At 40.5% G+C, this 24,184-nt stretch overlaps 1 protein-coding gene across 1 annotated transcript; it reads left to right on the forward strand.

Moving 5' to 3' along the window:
* Positions 1-8,879: 8,879 nt before the first annotated feature.
* Positions 8,880-15,934, forward strand: ostm1 (osteoclastogenesis associated transmembrane protein 1). Its single transcript, XM_056428128.1, has 6 exons — positions 8,880-9,297; positions 9,555-9,669; positions 10,590-10,687; positions 10,776-10,886; positions 11,760-11,925; positions 14,585-15,934. The coding sequence occupies exons 1-6, from the start codon at positions 8,905-8,907 to the stop codon at positions 14,638-14,640; spliced, it is 939 nt and encodes a 312-aa protein (XP_056284103.1). The 5' UTR covers positions 8,880-8,904; the 3' UTR covers positions 14,641-15,934.
* Positions 15,935-24,184: the final 8,250 nt, after the last annotated feature.

Consider the following 24,184-nt stretch of genomic DNA (forward strand, 5'->3'; position numbering starts at 1 on the left):
GCTATAAGACGTTTTCAGTGGTAAGTCAAGGAAGATTCATACTAAAGTTTTCATATGTGAGGCTGATAGTGTATGCATTCACATTCACTCTAAAGTGGAATGAAAAACGTTAGGAGATGCTCTAATTGGATCTGAGTCCAATCTAATGCACACCTGGTACACGTGTCGATGGAAACTGAAATTGTGTAAAGGAAAATGTTGAATTCCAGCACATTGTCAGCGCTGAGTTTAGTGGAGACACAACTTTCCAACCAGGGAACTTCATCAGGCCATTACAAACTACTTTTGTTTTACTGCTGTTACTACATTACTGCTGCTCTCAGGCTGCACAACAAACTACAGTAGATCGCTGGAGATCCTGGCAAACTCTGCACTTTACTTTATTCAGCACTTTACTTTGTTTTCCCCCCTGTATATTTAGTATTAGTATTAGTATTTAGTTTTGTGTTTTAAATGTATTTTCATTGATGCTCTGATGTGCACCGCTGCTGTGATTTTTGAAATTTCCCCACTGTGGGACGAATAAAGGAATATCATATCATATCATATCATAAAAGCTATCATAGCTACATGTTAACACACTGGACCAGTGCCTACACACACTGGTCTTCCTAAGGGTCAAACGCACAAGAGAAAAAGTGGAAGCTTCAATCACATGAGAATCTCTGATGCAACCTTTGGCCCCCTCAATATACTTGTAAATACTTGATCAATGAACATGTTCTGAAAGGTAATGCTGGTGCAAACCTATCATATATACATTTCCTCCCTTTTTTGCCATTATTTCTGTACTTTTTTAATTTGATTTCATTCAGTTGTCTCCTGTTCAATCTCTTTGATATTCTTATTTACCTCACATGCATTGCCTAAAATACTATGTTTAGTTTGTATTTGACTACAGCACAGATAAATGCCACATGTCACTCAAAGTCTGAGCTAGTTTCAAAGCCTGTCCCTCGATGGACCTTTGTACAAAAACAAAACCTCATGACATACACATGTTTACAAAACTGTTGACAAAGTATTCAATCATTGAATAGTTTCACGTGTGATGAGTGAGCCAGATTGCTGCCAAAGTTCTCATATGGTGATTTAAGGTTGCTACTGATCACACAGAGAACTATCTATAGGACGTCACACAAAATGTGCTTCTTTGAGGTCAATTATGTAACATGTTAAAACATTTAAAAATTCAATTTGAGATTGACACTAATGTAGGTGTGCATTGCTCTTGTTCGTTACGTTTATTTGTTTGTACCAGTAAAAATATTAAGATTGTGCTTAAAACTGCACTTGTAACTAACAAATAAAACATTACATTTCGAAGAAAACATATTCAAAATATGTAATGACAACACAATGCATGCGGTCTCTGCCTGTCGGTCTGTGCATGCCAGTTTTAAGTGCTGAAAAACAGTTTCAGAATCTGTGTTATGTGACGATATTTCATATGTAGCTGTGTTTCAGGAGGTGTGTGTTTTTTCTTTTAACTTTGGAAGATAAAGATGAAGAGTGATGAAAGCGGCTGGGAGACATGTGGTCCTTTAGAAACACCCAAACAATGATGAGGGCAAAGAGGCACTTGTTTTTTTTCCTCATATTCACCACATTTTCTCAATCATCCACCCCACCACCCTGGAGCTCAGTGCTTTCCCATCCTCAAATTCCCTCAAAGTTTCAGATGCTCACAATTCCACAATGCCCAGATGCTGTCCTTTGGCCCTTTACCCCCCTCAACCCAGAGCTATCATTCATAACCTTTCTGTGGAGCTGGGAGTGAAAGAGGTGGGATAAGGGAGAAAGAGGGGGAGCGGAGAGCAACATGGCAGCTTATTTAGAAGACTTCCTTTATTGGAACATGTGCAAGCAGTTCACTCACAAAGGACTTAAATAGGATATTTTCTGTTCCCTATAGTTGCTTTCCCCTTTTAAGTGCCGAGGCAAAAAAAGTAAGTTTACAACTCCCTCCTCAATGGGGGCTCTTCACTCTCAGGTTGCGGGGACCTGAGTGACCTAGGAAAGTTAATTAGGAGGCGAACAAAGAGCGAGCTGGAGCAGAATGCCTAGCCTCTCCTCCAGCCAAAGATGTCATCCATTAATTAGGAAAATCTTTAAGGTGGCCTTATTGAATTTACAGAAAGCCCTGTGGTTGGCGGGCAACAGTTTTTTGATCAAGCCCTGACTCAAACAATGCCTTTCTGGGGGTTAAAAAAGAAGAAGAAGAAGGGAGGAGATTGGTGGTAGAAGAAGAGAGGGAAAGGGGGGGACGTATGGGTTTGCGGCACAGTACAGTTTAATGTGTGTCTGTGGGGGTGGCTGGCGATTGTGACAGCTCAGATTCACATGGGTATGGGGGGCATAGTTTGGGGATGATGTCATGCAAAGGTAACCTGGGGGCTTGGGAAGTAAGAAGGAGGGGGTACTGAGCTTGAGCCACAGGGGCCACTCAAAGTTAACATCGCTGCATGCATCTGGGCCAAATCCTTTTCTTCTGGCCCAGGAAAGGCTTTCCCAAACGCCAAGCCCTCCTCCACTCCTCCCACCACTCCTCGTTCACAAATCAGAGCTTGCTTTAAAGCTAACCCCTTGCTAACAGGCAAGCTAACTGCCTTTTCTTCCCAGTCTAACTGCCTATTCATCCCTGGCCCACTATGAATAACATAGCTGGATAACATGGAGCTGTAATGCGGCTCCTCTGCTTTTACGAAGTTAAGGAACAGCTTTTTTATTTTGTGTCAACACAACCCTTATTCACCTTACTTTGTTTAGAAGAAATAAAATGTTTCACGTACAGGATTTAAATCAGTCTATTTCTACTACAGGGTTTTGTTGTTTGTTGTCTTTCCTCTTTATTTCATTATATATGTAATGATACATATAGCAGTAAAAGGTTTGAGCAACTTGTACATCACTTTATCTTAACTTTATACCTTAAGGTGCCAGTGTATTTTGGCAGAACACTTCCTTATTTGATGTGCCGCCTCATGAGCTCCACTTTTGCATTTAGTTTTTTACCCCCAACTTTCATCACAGATATATATTTAAATATGTTATACCAATATTTGTAATTTGTTTTAATCACCACATAAGGTTTTGTTGAAATGTTTAATTCCAGTGCTGTAAGTGAAAACAGACATGTTCAGGTAATCCCTTTATTCACATCTTGGCGATCAGCAATCATTATCACAGTATGATTTCTGCAGTGAATAAAAGATACTAGGGAATGGTTTATGACTTAAAACTAAGCAATTTCACATCATTTAAGACCACTATTATTACTATAGATAACACCCAAAAGGTTTTAAGACTAAATGTTTTATGGTAAACTAATTATTTTTATTATTTACAGATATCTAAACTTTGAAAATGTAATTTTTCTGAAAATGTTTCCCTGTAATATCTTATTCTATTGATCAAAAGAGTAGATCTATAATACCTTTCATTATGTTTCTTTACTAAAGATTATGTTAAACAGTTAATATACTTTTTTTTAAAGGCTTGTTCTTCCCGTGTTCATAAGACAATATTGGAGTCTTGAGACTATTAGTCTTGTTTGACACATAATTGTTTGTTTGGCTTTAAGCGGGCAGAACACACGTTTGTTGAAGATCATCACATGTTATTAAAACTAAATTCAAACTCCAAAGGGGTAACTTCAAATGTATGTATTGAGTAATATTTTCCAAAAGGTTTTTCAAAATAAAAAAAGCAAACCATGTGTCAAACTTTAAAACTATTGTTCTAAGGTACATTTCTTTGAAACAAAAAAAGAGATGAATTCTTCCCTCAAAAGAATAGTTTTTTTAACTGGTACAATTTATTTAATTTTTTTGAAGAACTTTTAAACAATGTCAGACAATATTTTTTACCAGTGGCTGCATCATATATAAAAATAATTTAATATTAGTTTGGATTTTTCTTGAAGCTGGTTAACTAACTTTATTCTATTAATTCATACAACAACACTAAACTGGCATAAGAGACGTTGAAGGTGGAACTCATGCATCACCTGCTTGGCTTTGTCCACAGTGGTCACATTAACCTACTAAATAACTGGAACCAGCACAGAAATACACCGGTGTGGCTCTGGGTTAGATGCTGGAAGTCACACGCATGCTCATGCTATATGCTGGCATGCTGTCTGCCGATGTGTCTCCTGGGACATGAACCCCTCACCCCACCCCCTCCTGGGGGACTAATTTGAGGGGCGGGACGATGTGTTTTGTTGCTTGTCAGAAACAATCATTCCCGGCTCATTACATTTACAGCACGTCGTGCTTTCAATGCTGCAACACGCTGAGCTATGAGAGAGAAAGGTGGCTCTGGGAGAAAAGCGTGGAGAGAAATCATAAATTGACTCATAAGAAGTTGACAAATATCCATATAAGAAGGTCAAAAACTGTCAAAATGCAAATGTTGCACTGTCGGTCTTTTGGAACTGGATAGGTCTACATTAGTTTTCAACTTGAGTAGCTTTGGTGTGGTTTCCTTCTTAAAGATGTAAGATTAAAGTGAATAACAACTTTATTTAGTGCGCCCTGTGCCGCCCCCCACCCCTCTCTTGTCCTCTGTCCCGGCCCACCCGTCCTCTCCCTGTTCTGTTTGGGCACTGGAGGTTGTCAGTCGGGGTTTATGTCCAGTTCACTGGAGCTGAAAGAAGTCAGTTTCATGTCTTGTTCTGGAACAAGACGTCTGTGCCTCTCAGGAGTGATGAGAAGTGGTCTGGGTGAGCCGGGTGAGCCGGGAGCGGGACCGTCCCCTGGAGGCGACCAGCACTGAGGAAGTCAAAGCGGCTTTTGTGTCGCTGCTGTCGGCTGCGTGTTTGGTAATTATCCCCCTCTATATGAGGACAGACCAGGCTTTCCAGGAGTGGTCCCAACCCAACCGGCCCACAGAAGAGTGCACAACACACTGCCAACAAAGATTAACTTCTCACAGTGCAGCAGAGATGCCTGATTGGGGGAGACACAGCAAATACCGAAACCGTGTCTCGTGTGACGTGCCGGTGATGAGCAGATCTGCAGTCAGATTGTTTCTAACTGTTGCAGTGATCAGATCGTGACACTTGTAGAGCAGATGGATCGCAACACAGCCACAGTCACATTCATCTTTCTTCTCTTCTTTTCATTCTCACTCTCATCCAGTGGTGAACTAATACCACCAAGTCAAAATACTGCAAGTAAAAGTGTTGCATTTAAAATGATTCCTCATAGTAATTTTGAGGAGCTTTTATAACAGTGTGAAACAGTCTCTGTTTAATACTGATGAACTACATATGTAAATGAGACCATCAGCTACAGAGGCTGATTGGACTTCGGGATGAAGAGAGCTCACCGCCATTCAGATTGAGGACTTTGCTGTTCGCGGGTGTTTTAGTCCAGTGGGTCCTAACATACGGGTCGGGTCCCTCTAAAGGGACACGCAGCATAAAGGGTTGTGAGATGCACATTTTTCAGACTCAACTCTTATCTTTGCTGATTTTTATCTCTATGAAGTAAAACAGTTATCTAAATGAAACCATCATGTAATCCCTCTTTGGTGGAACAGCCAAAAACTCATAGACATCTGAAACATCACAAGGGCCCCACACAGACAACACTTTTTTTTGGAGGTCACAACCCAAATAAGTGGGAATCACATAAACAGTAACTAGTAATTACATCCACAAAATGCAGCACACTATTTCTCTCTGATATGTGATGAAGGATACGGTTACGATACCTCAAGATGTAAAGTAACTTTTATTAGTATTTATCTTTTAGAATCGCCTTGTTGTATTTTCAATGAACAATAGATTGATACATAAATAAATTGTACATATACACTCACACATAATCTGTATGTTCATTACTTAAACTAGTTACCCGTGTAAACATACTTGGCCAATATCTTTAGCATTGCCATCCTCACCTTCCTCACTGATCACAATCTGCTTTTTTTGCTTCCTCAACCTCATCATCAGCACCACCACCACTCCAATCACCATACATATCATTGTCATCATCATCATCTTCATCAGCATCGCTGCACTTAATCTCATCATTCATCACCATCATTCTAAGCAAACCCGATCATAGTAATCTTCTTCTTCTTCATCATCACCACCGCTTCCATCATTCTACATACATATCATACTTACCATTACTCTCCACCTATCTTCATTCACATCACCAGCATCAACAGCTTCATCCTCTCATTCCAACCATCAACATCATCATCACCATCATCATCATCGTCATCATTATCTTGTCGTCTGAAGTCTGTGTCCCCTCGACATAATATTTAAATAAACTGCAGCCGTTAATATATTAGCCTAAATGTTTGTCAATATCTTCACACAAAAACTCTAGCAATTAATTTGTGGGAAGCAAACCGAGGAGCATCCGTTTCTTGCATTAAAACTCCCTCATTTGAACCCGGCTCAGCTCGGTCCTTTACAAAGGCCTGCCTTGATCTGCATCAATTGTCATCCCGGGGCTCAGGGGCACTTCGGCGGCCAGTATAGCGGGCGAAGTCAGGGCTAATCCCTGGAGAGAGGAGAATCACGGGAGAGGAGAAAAGCAACAATAACCAAGTCAAGCGTATAAAATGAAAGCGAAATCTCTATTATCACTCCCCGCAATTCCCAGCAAAGTGGTGAAAATCAGGGTTAGTTTGTGATTCGAGTCAGACGCGGAGGGAAGAATATGGGGGTCCCCGCGGGTTGGGAGACTCACACGACGAAAAGGGCAATATTCTGGAGAAAAGGGGAAGAAGAAAGCCCCTCTCCCATCCCGACATAACCATTAAATGCAGTCTGACTTTATGTTGTATAGAGAGAGGGGAACAAGAAAGGAGGCACAGTTCTCCGATGAAAGAATGAGGTTTTTGGCGGATTAGGGACGGCCCGAAGGATGAAGAATAACTTCTGCATAACTTTACAGCTAGCCTATTTTCTCTCCCCACGCCAACAGCCAAGTTTAAGGCTGAACCGGTTTGAGTTAACCCCTTTGTGATTGTCCAGTTGGAGACTTTCACCATAAAGGAAAAGACTCAAATCACAATTTCAAATCCCACAATTGGGCGAACAATCTTTATCTTATTATAGGTGCTGGGCTAATAAAATAATGCTTTAAGGATTTGAAAATAGTCTGACATTTAGTTGTAACATCCTTGGCATACACAATCTAATTATGTTAAATATGTTATAATATATCTCACACTTTTCTGAGGAATTTATACTTTTGGTATAGCTTAAAGTTCTTTATATATACTTGAACATGTGATTTTGAATGCAATACTTTAACTTGTAAGGACTGTTTTTACTTTGTGTTATTTGTACTTTAAGCTAGATCAGACTTCTGCTTTGAATATATAAAGGGTTGATCTTTAGGCATATAGGGACTTATGGCTTTAGTTTGTGGTCTTTTTTCTCTGAATTATAAAATAGACTATACCTTTTTTTGACCAGTGTCTTCATTGCATGGTTATGCTGTATATATCGTGGGCAAAATCACGAGGAGCCTCATGGACTGAGTCTTGCCATCATTCCTGAAGGGCCCTGATCATCACCATCGTCTAATTTATGGGCCTAATTAGTGATTTTTTGTCCCCATGGTTTTTTTCTATCTATCACATGCTAATGAAGGCATTTTCTGCCATCTGACAATAACGGTCATCTCAAATAATAATGATATGCCGATTATACTTGGTGCTCCGCTGATTAGCCCGCAGAGGATCCCAAACTTTGTGAATAATGTGATGATGAGTGCAAACTCACCTGCCAATACATTTTATTCATACTTAGGCTATTATTAATAGCAATGCTTAATGATGATAAAACAACAATTACTAATAACTAATAACAATAATATTCTCAAAGACTTGTTTGTGACACATCTCTAAAAGTTAAGGTCTAACCAAGTGAACGTCATAGGAGCACAAAAATGTTTAAAAAGAAAAGAAATAAGCAGGATCATTTAGGTTGTGATTGTGTCTTCTCTCTAATAACCAGACTGGAATATAGCTAAAAAGGGAATGGGGAACATCTGAGCAATTATGTGAACTCTGGTCAGGAGAAGAAGAGTTAATAGTGCCATGTGCAGTGAGAGGAGCATTAGAGGCCAGAATCCATATTTACCACTCGAGTTGTGCGCAGGCATCAGAATAGGCCGCTAATGCCGCGCGCATTCTCTCCCCCCTTATTTTCATTAGGCTCTGATGACTGCAGAATTGATGCGGCCTGCAAGTTATCAAGAGGCACTAATTTCACATTACCGACCATTGACTGCGGTTGCTTGATTCGAGGGGGTTTTTGACAATTATCACAATCAGGATTGGAGCCCAAATCGTTTACCTTGACTCCGTGATTATGTTCTCCGAGCCGAGCGCACATTGCACAATTGTATGGTGTCAAAAAAACACTAAATAATGAGGAGACCAGGAGGAGCGGCTATCTCTTTCCAACTCGCACGCACATGCTCGCACGCACACCCCTTTACACAAACTGGCAGTGACACGCTGCAGTGAATAGCTTCAACTCTTCCGTGTCTTTTGGGATTCACTTGTGTTATAGATAATATAGTTCATATGATATGTATAGGTCAAAAATAGATATTCGTAATCTTATTTTATAGCCTGCTTCTAAGTGCATTTTTCTGAACAAGAGGATACATTTTATTTTATCAGTAAAAGTGGAAAAAAACACTATAAATAATAGGCTGTGCGAGGAAACATAGGCTTACAATTAAATATGAATATCATTAAAGCGTAGATATGACGTCACAGAAGAACTGGCGCAGCGTGATCATGCTCTGCTCTCGCGAGATCAGGTCGTCACATGATCACGTTGAGAGATAACCAGGAAGTCATGGGTTGTGTGTGGTGAAAGAAGAGGAACAGATGCTTTAAACTCCATTTTCGACGATGTCGTCTCTTTACAAAAACAGTTCGTTTTGGGTTTTGTTGTTATTATATATTTATGCTCGCGTGTCCAGCGGTGAAGTAAACGTCACCGCTACAGATCCAGCGGACACGATGAAACAAACCGCGTCTTTCATCCCCGCGGCTGTTGTGGTCAACTCGCCTGTGTTTAAACCCGGCGTGGACTCCGTGTTCTCCCTCCACCTCCGCTCGTCCTTCCCAGAATACCTGGAGATCAGCGACTACTGCAGCGAGATGCTCGAAATATTCGGACTGAAATATGTCGCCTATGTGGACTGCTTGGTGACTGCTGCCCGACCCGTTCAAGTTTGCCAGAAGTGTTTCTCCAGTTACGGCAGCCTCACGGACACCTACGTGAACATCTCGTCGGACCAGGTGCGGGATCAGTGAGCAGCATCCTCTTGTGGCCTTTTTAGTTGGCCTTAAACCGCCTGTCTGCATCAAGAGGACGAGCCTCGTTTGTGCGCAGTTATCTCGAGAGTCACGAGTCTTGTGGCGTGACTGACTGCTGGTGATGCGTCTGCTTGACTTGCTATCAATAGGAAGCTCAGCCACATATTTGTTTGAGCTGTTTTTGTCAACAAAACAAATGCATGTGAATGACATGTTCAATATTGCCCGTGTGTCCTCAGATGGGTCCTGGTAATGCGAGCTGCCGGGACAGCCTCCTGCGCAGTGACCGTCTGATGCTGGTCTACCTGCTGTACAGCAACATGCAAGACATTTGGCGCAAATCGCAATGTGACCGTAAGTCCTCTGTATTCATTTAAAGTAGATCCATCTGAATGATTGTGATTCTGTGTGTGTAATTGGGAGCTTCCGCCTTTGTTATAACTTCCCGCTCACACACTTATGTGTATGCATTTGACCACAGAGGTCATAGTGCAGGGTCAAGGAGAGGCAGCGTTCAGTTCAGTTCAGTGATTTGCATGGGATGTTTTAATTGGAGCGGGCAGTGGACATTGAAGCTGAGATCAAACATGTGGACTCAATTTGAAAAACTTTTCAGTCGTACAATAGCCAGTATGACCCTGAGCAGCTTGTGACTTTAGGAGATAATTGCATTAGATTAGGTTGATCTCCACTCAGCAAGAGTATGTGTTTTATAATACTTATTTTCATTATTCGTGAATTGATTATTAATTTGGTTTATATTATAAAATGTCAAATCTCAACTTTCCCAAAGCCCATCTAATGGCATGAAAAACACTCCAAAATGCAAACATATTCAGTTTACTAGCACATGCAACACTTAAATAAATCCTCACACATGAGAAAGTGGAATCTTTAGTGAAATTGTTTATTGTACAATAATGCAGGTTACATTCCTAATATACTAACTGTTTTGACTTAGGGTTCTTATAATATCACAAGGGATCTCATTAATTTTTTAAAGAATCTATTATATCTTTCTGTAACAACAAAATAAAGTAAAAGGCCACTGTGGTCAATATTGCATCTGTCATAAACCCTGGTCTCTGCATAAATCCTTTTGCTAAAAAATTGTCCGCAAAGGTTCATGTAACAAAGGTATTGTTAAAGTGAGACTGAGTTAATGAACGCTACCCTGGTGAAACCACACAAAACACCGCTGTGCATCGGATTCAATTCATCCACTTTTGTTGAATAAATAGACGTAACGGATGTTTTTACTTCCTGTTGTGTAGAATGTATCACGGGAGGATTCCAGAGCCTCACCAATGACACGATGTACTTCTTGGACACGGTCAACCAAACTATCACCTGCTTTAAGAAGGATCAACAGGTAGACCATCAATAAGTAAAGGATGTCTGTACATCTGTCGTTTTTATAAGTTTATGTTTAGAAGTTGACAAGAATGTCTTGTTTACAGGGGAATCATTCAGAGCTGTGCAAAGATTGTAAGAAAACATACAAAGGCCTGAATGAGCTGTACAGCAGAATGGAGACGAATCACACTTTGTGTATCGACATCGAGGATGCGGTATGTATGTCAGGGATTTATAGAAGTCTCTCTCAATGGGAAGAGCGATAGCGGCCTCGATTAATCTGGAGACACTAAAGGACAATCATTTGGGTCTGCACCAACTTTAAGCTTGTGTCAAGGTCTCTTAACCCTCCTGTCGCCTTCGGGTCAATATGACCCGATTCAATGTTTAACCCTCCTGTTACCTTTATATTTACTAACATATTTGACCCTTGAGGTCAATATGACCCCAGCTATTAAAATCTCCAGAAAATTATTAGAATTAATATTGTTTTCCAAGTTTAAGTGTGAGGTACTTTATGTTTGTTTGTTGACTCCCGAAAGAACACCGACATTAAACATTGAATCGGGTCAAATTGACCCGAAGGCGACAGGAGGGTTAAATATTGAATCGGGTCAAAATGACCCGAAGGCAACACAAGGGTTAAGGGAATTCTGGTGTCAAGCCCAGCAATGCGTTTAAACATTCAGAATATTTAATGAAAAAATCAAGTAATTTTTGTGAAGAGACCAACAGTGTGATTTTCTTGAACCTTTACTGTTTTCAGAGTTGATGTTTTAGCCCCGATTATGACATTAGTTTTCAATTTCAATGGTTTAGTTTGGTTTTACAATATCTCAATGGTTGAGGATTTCATATTAAAGGGTGTTTATAGAAAACTAAATGGTGACAAAAATCTTGAAATCAGAAATGCAAGAAATCTTTCTTAATTGAATGAAAGATTTTGCTCCAGAATCCTCTAGTCTTTTCAATAACAACGGCAGGATGTAGAATCCCACAGTACAGTAAACATTTGTGAGTCGAATTAATAATGCCCTATAATTATGTGCTCAAGCTTCTGTTGCGTTTGGCACTTTGCCTCGTTTCAGATGAATATGACTCGAAGACTGTGGAGTAAGAAATTCAATTGTTCCTTCCCGCGAGAGGAGACGGTGCCTGTCATCGCCGTGTCCAGCTTCATGCTCTTTCTGCCCATCATCTTCTACTTGAGCAGCTTCCTTCACTCTGAACAAAAGAAACGCAAGCTCATACACCGTGAGTAACCAGCTTAATTTGCTCATTGTCACACAGAGAGATTTGTTGACAGGGTTTTGAGGGGTTTGGGGTCTTTGTAGAGGGGGTTGGGCCGGGGGGTTTGAGTGACTGTGATATCGGGGTTTGGCGTGGGATGGAGGAAGGAGGGAGTGGTCTAAGTTGATATATAGAATTGTGGGGTTGCCTCCTGCAAACCTCTGGATCATACGGTGAGAGTAATTATTTTTGTGTGCGTGTTGGTGTATGATGGAAGCCTTCAAGCATCAAAGAGCATTTCCAAAGACTGAGGAGGGCGGTACCTCTGCACTTGTGTTCTGGGAAACACTTGTAGGACAGATGTGTTCTTAAGAACCACGTACGAGTGATTTGAGAGAACTTGTCATGTTGGAATTCTATCAAAATGTTCAAGTTATTCAGACCTGTTCTACGGATGTCGTGTACAGATAATCTGTTTATTTGATTTGAGAATTATAATTCCTAATCTGAATTAATTTGTAGTTTTAAATGTGTTTCAGGAAGGAAAGATAAATAACTAAAATAAACTTTAAACCATATTGATAACCATATTCAGGAAGCGCTGTGCCAGCGCTTGTTTGTCAAGTGTAGTTTTGCTTTTTTATTTTATTGTCTTTTTGCACTTTTTCCTCTTTTTTTTTTTTTTCTTTCTTTCGTTTGTCTTAGTTAGTCGGGTCAGCGGAGGGGCTAACGAGGAGATACAAACCCCGGGTGTACCGTCGATCCACGAGGAGGCGGAGTCTTTTGGAAAATAAGACGGATGAGTCGGCGTAATGACCGAGAGGACCATGTGTGCGTGAAGGAGCGCTCTGTAGCGAACATTGAACTGTTGGCCGGGATGCGCCGCCTGATTTGCCGAGAGACAATAAAACTCTGGACTTGCTGTATGCTAATACTAAGCGCATACAGGCCACTTCAAGGTGGAGGGAGACAGCCAGGGCTCCCTGAGAGGGCCAACAGCTGAACTGCTGCACATCCACCGAGCCCTCAATACAATGGGCTCCCTCCACCCTCCCTCTCTGTGACACCAGGAGGCTGGGGAAGTCCCCGTGCTGTGGAAGCGTGGTGCTGGTTGATGAAGGTGCTGGAGGCTGGTCTCTTGGCCCACCTCCCGCGCAGGAAATCATCGTCGCTGACCCTCCAGCCACTGCTGCTGAGTGAGAAAGCTAGGTGGCCGGTGTGGGACGCGCCCACCATCTCAGTGGTCGGGTGTATTAGGGATGGAGGAGAGGAGGACAGGGCAGTGGTGGTGAAAACTTTGTGTGGGCCGATGAAGACCACCTGCGCGCTGAAACGCCAAGGCTGTGTACAAGAAGGATGAGAGTCTTTTTTTTTGAGAAAGCTTTCCTTCAATTCGTGCAGCAAGAGTTATTCTACCAGTCGGTTGTGGCCAGTGTGCCACTTGCCACTCAGTCTTGCGTACATGCTGCATTGGCTTTTATTGACTGAAATCGAAAATCATCCGCTTGTAAACACACTTAGTCGAAGTATACTATATCCGACTTTCGGTCCGACACACACCCTGATAGCTCCGGTTCGACTCTCGCACATGTAACTCTGATTTTGATTCGGACTGACTTTGCGCCTTTGCGATGCTCGAGATCCTCTCCGCCTCTCCTCTCTCTCATGGGACCGAAGTCGAAGAGAGACGATAAATTAAATTCTCCGTGGTACCTTTGGCGGCGCGTTCTCTCCGTTATCACTCAGCCAATAGCGCCATTTGCATTCGCTGTCCTATTGAAGAATAGTAGAGGGATGTAGTTATTTTTTCTCTGTTCGCCATCTTTCTCTCTGTTGTTGTTGTTGGTGGTGTGAAGAGGTCAAGCGGAATGACTGTGTATCACCACGTTGTAATGAAAACAAGCGCCGCCTATATATCGGATATGTCCATATTGGACAACGACCACCCTCTCACCACCTCCTCACAGGACAGAGGAGTACTTTACTTTCTCCAGCTCTCGCTCGCTGCCACAAAGGAGAGTTGCTGCTACTGACTCGAAAAATTTCCCTTGGGGATTAAAAATATCTATCTATAATCTGTTGATCATATCATCATTTTTTAGGTCCGCCAAAGTTCTTAGCTCAGGCTCTCAGGATCTTTCTTTACGCAGGTTGGTCTCCAGGTGTCTTAAAATAAATAATAAAATGTCTTGCTAGCATTAGACGAGTGCTTCTCAAACCTTTTCTGTCACGCCCCACTTCGGAGTGAGATGTTCATGCTCCACCGCCCCAACCAAATGGTCTATGATGAATTTTTCTTGAAACTTTTTAGGAATCAAATAATAGAATAAGAAAATTGCAATCCCTATCATTAGACAAAAAAGTAATACAATGTGTAATCACTTTGTTGCAAGCAAAGTTCTAGCGGTGCAAAAAAGAAATTAGCTTATTATGGCCTCACAGTTTAAGAACCACAGCCGTAAACTAATCTTAAAGCCAAATTAAGTCCGACCCGTATCTAAAAAACAGTCTAAATTATTGTTATGAAGCCAGCCGCAGGGGATCTTCCTCCATTGCACCTGAAGGTGTGACATCTCCTGCTCTATAGACTCGTATTCTCACATCTCCATGGTCTTGGCATCCGCGACTGCGCCCCATCATAAATTTTTTTTTGTAAACTAATGTTAATTCTGTCTCTTCCCAGCCAAACGGGCAAAGTCTTACACCAGCCTGAGGAACATGCAGAACAAGTTGAGCTGAAGAGGAGACGGGTGATGGACAACAGCTTTTATTAGAAGCTAGAACCCGGGAGAAGATTGGACTCGTCATCATCTTGTGCCGGAGGTTCGACTGTAGCAGACTCAACAACAGAAACAGCTGTTTGTGTTTCAAGAGACTGTGGTCAGTATTCAGAGGACTTCAAGAATCTAGATATGAGAATGAAAAGCTTTGGGCACCTTTTTGTGCTTTTCTGTTGTTTCTTTACATTTGCTTTCATATCCTCGATATATTCTTCTCAAAAAGAACTAAATTGTATTTGAAATGCATAAAACAACAGTATACATTGTCTTTCTGCCAAACAACAGTCTGCGTCCTACTGAGTTTTAATTTGTGATAATCTTTATCGATATTAAGCTTGTTTGAATCGAGTGATATCTAATTTATAAAATCAGTTTATTCTTCATGTTGCTGCACAGATCCGGCCTCCTTCCTTTCAACTCGTTAACAATCTTCGCGTAGCTCAGTGCATTCTGTAGCCTGGTACACATAGCTGTCACTAGAAAGAGTGAGTGGCTTGTGTGCGTGCAAGTGAGTGCGTGTATGAACTCTACTTATGGGTTGAAAAAATGGGGTTTCTGTCTCTAATGTATGTCCAGAAGAGAGCTGCAAAAAAGGAAGCACTTGATGTCCATTAGTGGTGACATGTATCTGCTGTAAGAAGAGGGGGGTGCACACATCAGTGGGGTGGGGGAAGTAGATAAAGACATTACACACAGAAGTAAGAGCACTCCAGAGTTCCACACTGTGATGTTACCTGTTTTCCAGTCAGGGTTTTTTGTGGTTGCATAAAGCTTTTAATGTGCTTTGTTGTCGTTTTCCACAGATGTTTAACTTAATTTGTGAAGAGGCTTCTGACTGCTCATGACAGTGAAGTCTCATTTATGTCTCCTTTGTGAGTGTTGAATTGATGAATTTTTCGATTTAAAAATGCATTTGCTGTGAAGTAATGTAAACCTTAATTTTGAATGCATAAACCCAAATAAATGTTTTTACATTAGAAAAAAACCAAAGATGCAAGTGCTGTAATTTAACCACTGCCACAGTTTCCTGCCTATGGTTTAGAAGATTATTATAGTGGTAAGTAAGTATACATTAGTATAGTTAGTCAAGAAAGAATACATTTTACTATATAGTTCTATTTTACACTACTTTATATTTATTGTTTACTATATTTCACATGGAAATATTGTGCTTTAATACCATTGCATATTTGACAAAGACCAGTTATATTTCAGATTAAAATTGTCATTAAAAATATATCACAGACTCTGAACCTATCGTGTATTTTAATCTATATTCATTTCAAATGACCCCCTGCCATCTATAATTTTTAAGTACTGCATATTTTATTATTTTATATTATATCTAGTATAACAATGTATCTCGAAAGGGCCAATCTGCATAATTATTACTTTTTATATTTGTTTTTTCATTTTTTTGCTAAAACTTCTCCACTTTAAATGCATACTTTTTACTCTGCGTACATATTGCTGTGATGGGACTTAAGAATCTAAATACTCCATAACTGACTGCATGTATACGCCTCAGGAGCTCGTTTCGTGTCGTGGTTAAATCTATTTCTTCACAGTCACGGCCCTTGTTCTACATGGCGTGTGTTTTATTTATTTTGTTGCAACGAGGTTTTCCCTTCGTCATTAGCAGCTGATCTGGATGAAGGATAAAGATGTTTTGCCTAATAATCGCAGCAACACATATCCGTTAAACTCCTTTGGCTTTTTGGTCTTGTGGAGCGCGGCCCCGGCGGGCCATCAGCAGGTCTAAGAGCATTACGGGGACGCGCAGTCATCTGACCCGGCGGCAGCGGACACGCGCTTCTGTCATCTGCGCTCGGGCACAGCGGCCCGCAGCGCAAGAATGACCGCTACGATTCCCGCTAAGCCACGTTGCTTCTCTGCGCCACACCGGGCTTCAGAGACGTGGTTCCGTGATGTACATGGGGACACACCTCTAGTAGTGATGTCACTTCTTTACCATGAACAGTCCAGCATTCAGAGTGCACGAGAAGAAGTGCACACTATGGCTCCATTTGGTGTGCCTACTGGATCCTATGCTACATATGTAGCCCCACACACACACTCTTTTTGTTTTTGTTGCACATTATTTCTCTGCAGAATAATGTATGGGGAGAGTTTAGCTTTAGCGCATAAGTCTGCATGCTCATCTGCTGAAGAGGAGACTAATTATTTGTGTAGCCAATCATGGATCAATATGCAACCTACAAGAAGTGTGATGTGGAAACGAAGTAGAATAGTGGGAGACATCTTGTGTCTATAGGAAACCTAGAAAGATTAAAAAACTAGCAATATGCGATTTTATTATGGAGGAGACGGAGTAGATGTAACACGTCTTAAAACATGTATTTATTTACCATCTGTGTAGTGGCATGTAGTATATAGTCCACGTTTTGAGTAAATGTACTTATTTACTTTCCATCACTGTCTTCAGCTTATCTTATAGCTTTCCATTCTGCCACATCGAGTGATAGACTTATGTATGCAGCTTTAAGATGTTTTAGTTATGATCACTTTTACACGCTTGAATAACCACAAAGCTTCATTATTTTGTATGATTTTGTAAACTGACTAATATTCTGATTTAAAAGTGCTCTGCTCAACAAGGGGGACACATCTGCTGATGTTTGTGATACGTTTTGTTGAAAATGATATACAAGCACTAGGCGGGCAGAGTATAGTTTCTCGTATAACTTAATTCTAATGCAGAGATCTCACTGTAATAATTAAAATTTGGTAAAACATGCACACTGTATTTTATCTGTAAAACACATCCTATAAAAGAGATTAGATTAACCAAACAATCAGTTATGTGTCACAGTTTTTTTTAATACCAAAAGTAATAAAGACAAAAATCTAATTTTCTTTTATTAATCAACACTATACAATTGTGCAACAATTGTGTTCCTTTCTCGTGAGCTCTGATCTACTGTAATGTGTGAAGGTGTTAGTTGACTTCTTTATAGCCGAGGAGGGAATAAAGCAGGAATGTTGGCGCATGACGGCTGAAGCTGAATGGAGGATTGTTGATGTTTCTGATAATAAATGAGGACTGTCAGAGACTGGTAAGTACGCTCCACTGCAGAGACCTTTATATCATTTAAATTACTCCCACAATTGTGAGCACAACAACGCCTCACTTTCTCTGTAAAGGTTACGCGTTGTGCGCCTGAACATTTAGAGGCGACATGGTTATGATGAGGAAAATCTGTATGCCTGTTTGCAATAGATGCTCCTGTTAATGGCAAAACATACTTCGGTTTGCACAAGTTACCTTGAGACAAGGCCAGTACATTTCATATTTGATAGAAGAGTAGGGGGACACTTGTCATGTTGTTCCTGAATCTGGCCTTCTCTTTTTATTTATGAAATCTAATTCTTGTTAAATGAATGATTTGTTCTTTGACAAGGTCACAGCCTCCTCTAGACTAAATGCCTTTGAATACTCTGCTGTCCTCAGCAGCCGCCCTCCACTCCTCCGTATTCTGTACAGAGCATCTCATGTTGCGGAGCAGCGATGGTCTCCTTCTTTATTGCAATATTAAGAAACTGTTAGTCAGGATTTAAGTGGTGATGCAACTCCTCCCCACCACCAACACTCTAAGCTGTCAGTTAGTTAACTGGCTGAAGGTCAGGCTTAGATTTTGCACTTCTCACCCCCTGAGCAATGAATATGATGCTTTGTTGAAGAAGGAGTAAACATATGCCCCTGGGGGTTGGAATTAGCAGACACACACTCATGCACCCTCTCTCCCGGAGCATATGCAGAGTGAATGGGGCTTATTATACACCTGCGAGTGGGGGTCAAAGTCTGTCAATCCCTAGTTTATGGTATTATAATAGATTATAGAATCACTCTCTAATGGCAGTCATTCAGTGTGTAATCTCTGAAGCTTGATGCAAAAGCACTCAGGGTTCCAGCTAAGGGTCTGTTGAAAATAAGGCCTTCTCCTCATTCATGCCTTACTTCCCTCCTTTCACAAAGGTCTTATGACAAGTCAGCTGTTGGTGACATCACAGATGCTGGATCATATGTCAGAACCTTTGCTGGCTGACTTACATCCCGTGTGGCTCAGTAGCAACTAAGGCCACTTGAGGCCAAATGAGAGCCGAGGTGCCCGGGGGGGGCGGGACGGCGGCGATGGCGAGCATGATAGGGGCAGCAGGGGGGCCCTCCTGGGGGCAGGAACGTCTGACCCATGTGTGGATTTGTTTGTGTCGACATCCAGAGAGTGCCCATCTCGCCATCAGCTTGAGCAGACGCTTGTCATCTGTGTGGAGTGTGTGGGTGAAGGAGGACATCTGAATTGTAGCATGTCGGTGACTGGATTTGTGTTTGAACATTGCACATGAGAGAGATATGGATGCTCAATCCGCATGTGTTTGAAACATGAGGCGTGTCAAAAATGAAGTGTTTCAAGTATTAGTTTGTGGAACTCGAGGAGAATTTTGATCACAAGCCCATAGCGCCACCTCCAGTCAGTTTATGGAAAGAACATCATTTCACTTTTTGCTCAAAATGAAGAATGCCAACATGTTTGTGTGAACATTGAAGGCCTCACATGTGTTTAATGTTTTAATAATCAATATTGGGCTATATTGTTTATTAACCATTTGTATACTATGTATTGTATATCTATTATGCACCGGTTAGTTTTGGATTTCTTCTTCTTCTGTGTTTTAGATACATTGTCATCATTTTTGAATAAACTAAGTTCTTCTTTAATGTTAAGCATAGTTTTTCCAAAGGGACTGACATTTTGGTTTTGCGCTGTTGTCTCATATTGATTTAAATATCTTTTAGAGTAGCCTGTCAGACCACCTGTGTAAATTCCACATGGTCTTAGGATTCAGCCTAATATGAGTAGTTTTATGAGTTAATGAGCATTTTATTTTTAATTTCCTAAATGGTCATCATAGAGCCTTGACAACAAAACAAGTGTCAAAAACGGAATCCAAACCTTTCCAGAAATATATATTTTTGGAGAAAACTGATAATATTGGTGTGGTGCAGATAATCCAAAACTTGCCTTGAAATGTATCTTTCAAAAGTTTGGAAATATGATACTGCCACTAGATGGCAGCACAACGTCCCTTATAAAATACCATTAAGCCCAGACCCAGTGGTTCACTCTCTGCATTGCTACTATTCTGAGAACATTATCTGTCTGTGTCTGTGTGATAGTCCACATATTCAACATGTGATCAGTGTGATGCATTAGTCCCTGTTCTGTATTGGGGCCACCGATTTATTTTCTTTTAATTCAAACTTTTAGAATTACATAACTTTTTCAATTTAGATACAATGCAAACAATCAATAAAAAAGGGAACACAGTTTGTAGAAAAGAAAATAACATCTAAATATGCAGTATGTTCCTATTGTTGTTTTATGGTACATTATCTTGAAGTTTAACGCGTATGAGGGACTCTGTGCAATACTATGAACAGAAGTTTCTATATTGCGTACTTTAAAGTTTACACGGATAAAGAAGAGGAGTCTGAACCTTCGTTGTTATCCGAACATCAAGAGGCTAAGAACATGTAACGCTAAGTCGGCTAGTTAGCGAACAGCTAGCGTAACCGTATCAGAAATACTGTGAAGATTTGCTTCGATTGCCTCACGACAAGTAACAGTATTCATCCTAATATAGTTGTCATGCTGCATGGATTATTTGTTGTCGTAATACACGCAGGATATTGAAGAAGACCCCATGATGGAGTTGAATGAGGAGCCCAAGGAGAGCCAGCCTCAAGGGGAGGTGGTGGAGGAAAGTATTTAGTGTTGATTAATCAACAGTCACCATTTTCTTTATTACAAATATATTATGTACATGCCACTAAATCATCAAATGGGTACCACTATAGCTGCCATGCAACTGGTTATATAAGATGTGATTCTTAACCTGTGGGATGCAGTCGTCTAGTATTGTTTTACATGTAAATGAAGACAGATGATTAAAATATAATGCATCTTATAAAATATCTATAATATAAAAAGTATAGTAGGCTATGTCCTGAATACAATGTCATAGTATAGTTTGTTGAAAAAGTTTCATGAAAAAGGTCACAGCATATAATTAGCATATTTATGAAAAATGTTCAGCATACTTTCACTTTATTCAGGACATTTAACGACATACTAAACTATGGCTTTTTATTGTGCTAACTATGTTCTGACTTTGTGGGAGCACGGTGGCTCAGTGGTTAGCGCTGTCGCCTCACAGCAAGAAGGCCCTGGGTTCCAATCCCGGTCGTCCCGGTCGTTCCAGGTCCTTTCTGTGTGGAGTTTGCATGTTCTCCTCGTGCCTGTTAGGTTTACTCCGGTTTCCCCCACCATCATAAAGACATGCACCGCATCGTATGGATAAGAATGAATGTTGGTGGTGGTCGGAGGGGCCGTAGGCGCTGATTGGCTGCCACGCTTCTGACCACCGGTAGGACTGTGTGTGTGTGTGTGTGTATGACTACTGGACTCTGTAAAGCGACTTTGAGGTCTTGAGAAGCGCTATATAAAATAAATGATTATTATTATTATTTCTTTAGGGCATTTTTCAACATATATTTGACTCTTTTCAAGACATTTATGACTTACAATGCTATGGCTATTTGATACAGTACCGAATAAGGTTATTAAATGTAAGCTATTGAAATAAGCTGTCGAGTGCATGTCATATTCAGGGAAATCTCAATCTTGTCCATGGAATTCAGTTTATTTCAAACTGCCAAAAGAGACACAAAAAACACAAATATTGCACACGTTTCACTAGATATATAAACGCAAATTGTAAAAACAGGCAGGTTTAGTGCAATCAATAACTGTGTAATCAGTGGAAACAGAATTACAAACAAAGACTGCTACACAAATGAGATCAAAATGAAAAGGAAATAACAGACAGTGCAAACAATGCCACCCGCGATGGAGCCAGAGTTTAGAGAATCAATCCCGGACCCCCTTGTTCCCATGAAATCACCTTCACATCATCTGTAAAGTTAAAGATAGGAAGGTTGTTGATTTGGAGAGACAGCCATGCCAACACACACGACCTCCGTGGTCAATTGTTACAATGTTGCATGCATATCCACAATATAAGTTTACATTTTGGTAGAAAACATTAATAATCTTTAAGTATTTGTTCTTTTTATGTTACAAACAGATGTGGTCAACTTATTTTAGCAAACAGTTAGTTTTATTCTTTTATAAAATAATTATTTGCAAATTCTATCTGACCCCAGTCTGGCTTGGTTGCTTTGATCCCAGAGATTAAATATTGTAACATTGGAATCATCTTGTTTTATGTGTCATTGATTGCCTCTGATTGATTTAATTAGGAAAATATACATATATTTTCGTTTCTACATTATTATTTGTGAAGTGTGCATAGACTGCAAGAGCTTTAATAGTTTGAAAACATAACACTGAACACAAATCACCCTACTCAGCATTTATAAGCAATATATAATCATAAAATGAATGGAGTAAAAATAATAAAAAATAGATATTAATGTATTTGTCACCAACTAGAACCCCTACTGTGGGCACCCAATAAGGAGGATGTTGTATAAACAGATGATACATGATATTATAGATGAAATAATATAAAATGTTTTCACATGAGAATGTATAATTGTCGACAATAACTACATTAATAAACACATTAATGTACTCATTTCTGCTCATGTGCGTTATCCAGTTAACATTAAATGTGAATACAGTGCTTATAAATGCTAAAACGAGGCTTTAGAGCATAGCGTTATCAAACATAATGTGCATTGGTTGCCTTCAAACAACAGTCGACATTGTAGCAGTGATGGGATCTGGGATTCAGGAGCTTGAAATAAATGTTCATGCAATCGGATTTAACTTAATAAATAAATTAAAAGTTAAATAAACAGATAAAGACAAATTCATTGTCATGTAACATTGCTTAAACAGAAGAAGAATATCAGGGGTTAAAACACTTTAAAAAATGATGCTTTTTGTCAGTCCAAATATTGAGCATGAGTTTTGTTAGGCTTGCTGCAGGTTGGATTAGACGGTGCTTCTCATGGCGTGAGTAATTTTGGGTGGTTTCAGCCTCTCTCCGTAGAGCGAAGGTGGTGGAGGGGGGGCGATCAGTTGCATTAGAGAGGAGAAAATAGTGAAATCGTACTTCCAAAAGGCTTTCTCCTTCCTGTGGCTGATACTCTCCTTCTGGTCTGCACCCACAAGCTCCCCTATCTATCCGGCTGGCCGCCCTCCTCCCAGTGCTCCCAGCAGCCTCTCAGGCCCCAAGCAGCTTCTTGACCAGGTAGCCCGGCATGCTGTAGAGGAAGAGGCCCAGCATGACGAGCAGCAGCAGGGCCAGCACTATCTTGATGATCAGCCACTTGTAGCGGTTGCACACCAGGTAGCGGATGGCTTTCAGCGGGCTCAGGAACCACAGGAAGGTCGTGTCTGGGCGACTAGAGGGATGGAGATTTTAGGAAGAGGAAAGTACAATTGGGTGAAGATGGCATGCAGGTGGATGGAGGAATGAGTTAATGAAGGGGAATGAGGAGAGTGAGAAATGGGATGAAACGTGGGTAAAAGAGAGAGAAAGATCACATTAGTGGTGAGTATTTTGAGTTGTGTTTCACACAGCATGTTCACATTTCTATGAATATCTTGATACAAATGGATGACTGATCAACAACTCCAAACGCTGATGTTCCTCCAGTTTCTTTTTAACCAGACAACTCTGACGGGCGTAATGTTTTCATTGTCAAAAATATAGTTGTATTTTTGTTTAATTCAACTTCTGATTTTATTCATATTCAGGATATGATACACAACACTTAAAACTGTTGTACATATTCTTGCATGATTATTATTTTAAAATGTGTGTATTATCCAATATTTCCGATATAACTTAAAATGCTCATTAATAAGCATTATGTGACATAACTAAAACTTGACTCAAAGCTCACAATATATTGTGAAGTGTTTAGTAAAATATCTGGTTGCCAATGAGGATCTGTTGGATTATGGTCTGGACAGGATTTAGACAGCCAGATAAATCTATGAATCTATATGTCAATTAATAATATAGAAGAGACAGGAAGCAAAGACACATGGCTGCCTCCAGTCTGTCGTTCAATGTAATTAAACTCAAGAGTATTGCGTTATGTTTTAAATGCATGCTGGTTTTTTCTCATGAATCGTGAACACAAGTGAATCATTCTCATCTCTACCGACCATCCTCTATGATGAATATGTGAAAGAGGCATTTGGTGGCTGACTGGCTCTCCAATGCCTAAAAGAAGCTCCCTGCTTGTTTCTATACTGAACAGCTGGTCACTTCAGACATGTAATGGCACTTGGTGGCAAAGGAGATAATTCTATCGCTGACACAAGGAGGAGACAACAAAGAAACTGAGTTTTGGCGGGACAGGAGAGGGAGAGCTACACGTAGGACAGGAAAGTCCTGGAAGTAAAGAGGCTAAAGCAGAGACAGTGAGGAGGGGGGCGGGA

This window comes from Pseudoliparis swirei, chromosome 12 (genome assembly GCF_029220125.1).
Source record: "Pseudoliparis swirei isolate HS2019 ecotype Mariana Trench chromosome 12, NWPU_hadal_v1, whole genome shotgun sequence".
Classification (NCBI taxonomy): Eukaryota; Metazoa; Chordata; class Actinopteri; order Perciformes; family Liparidae; genus Pseudoliparis; species Pseudoliparis swirei.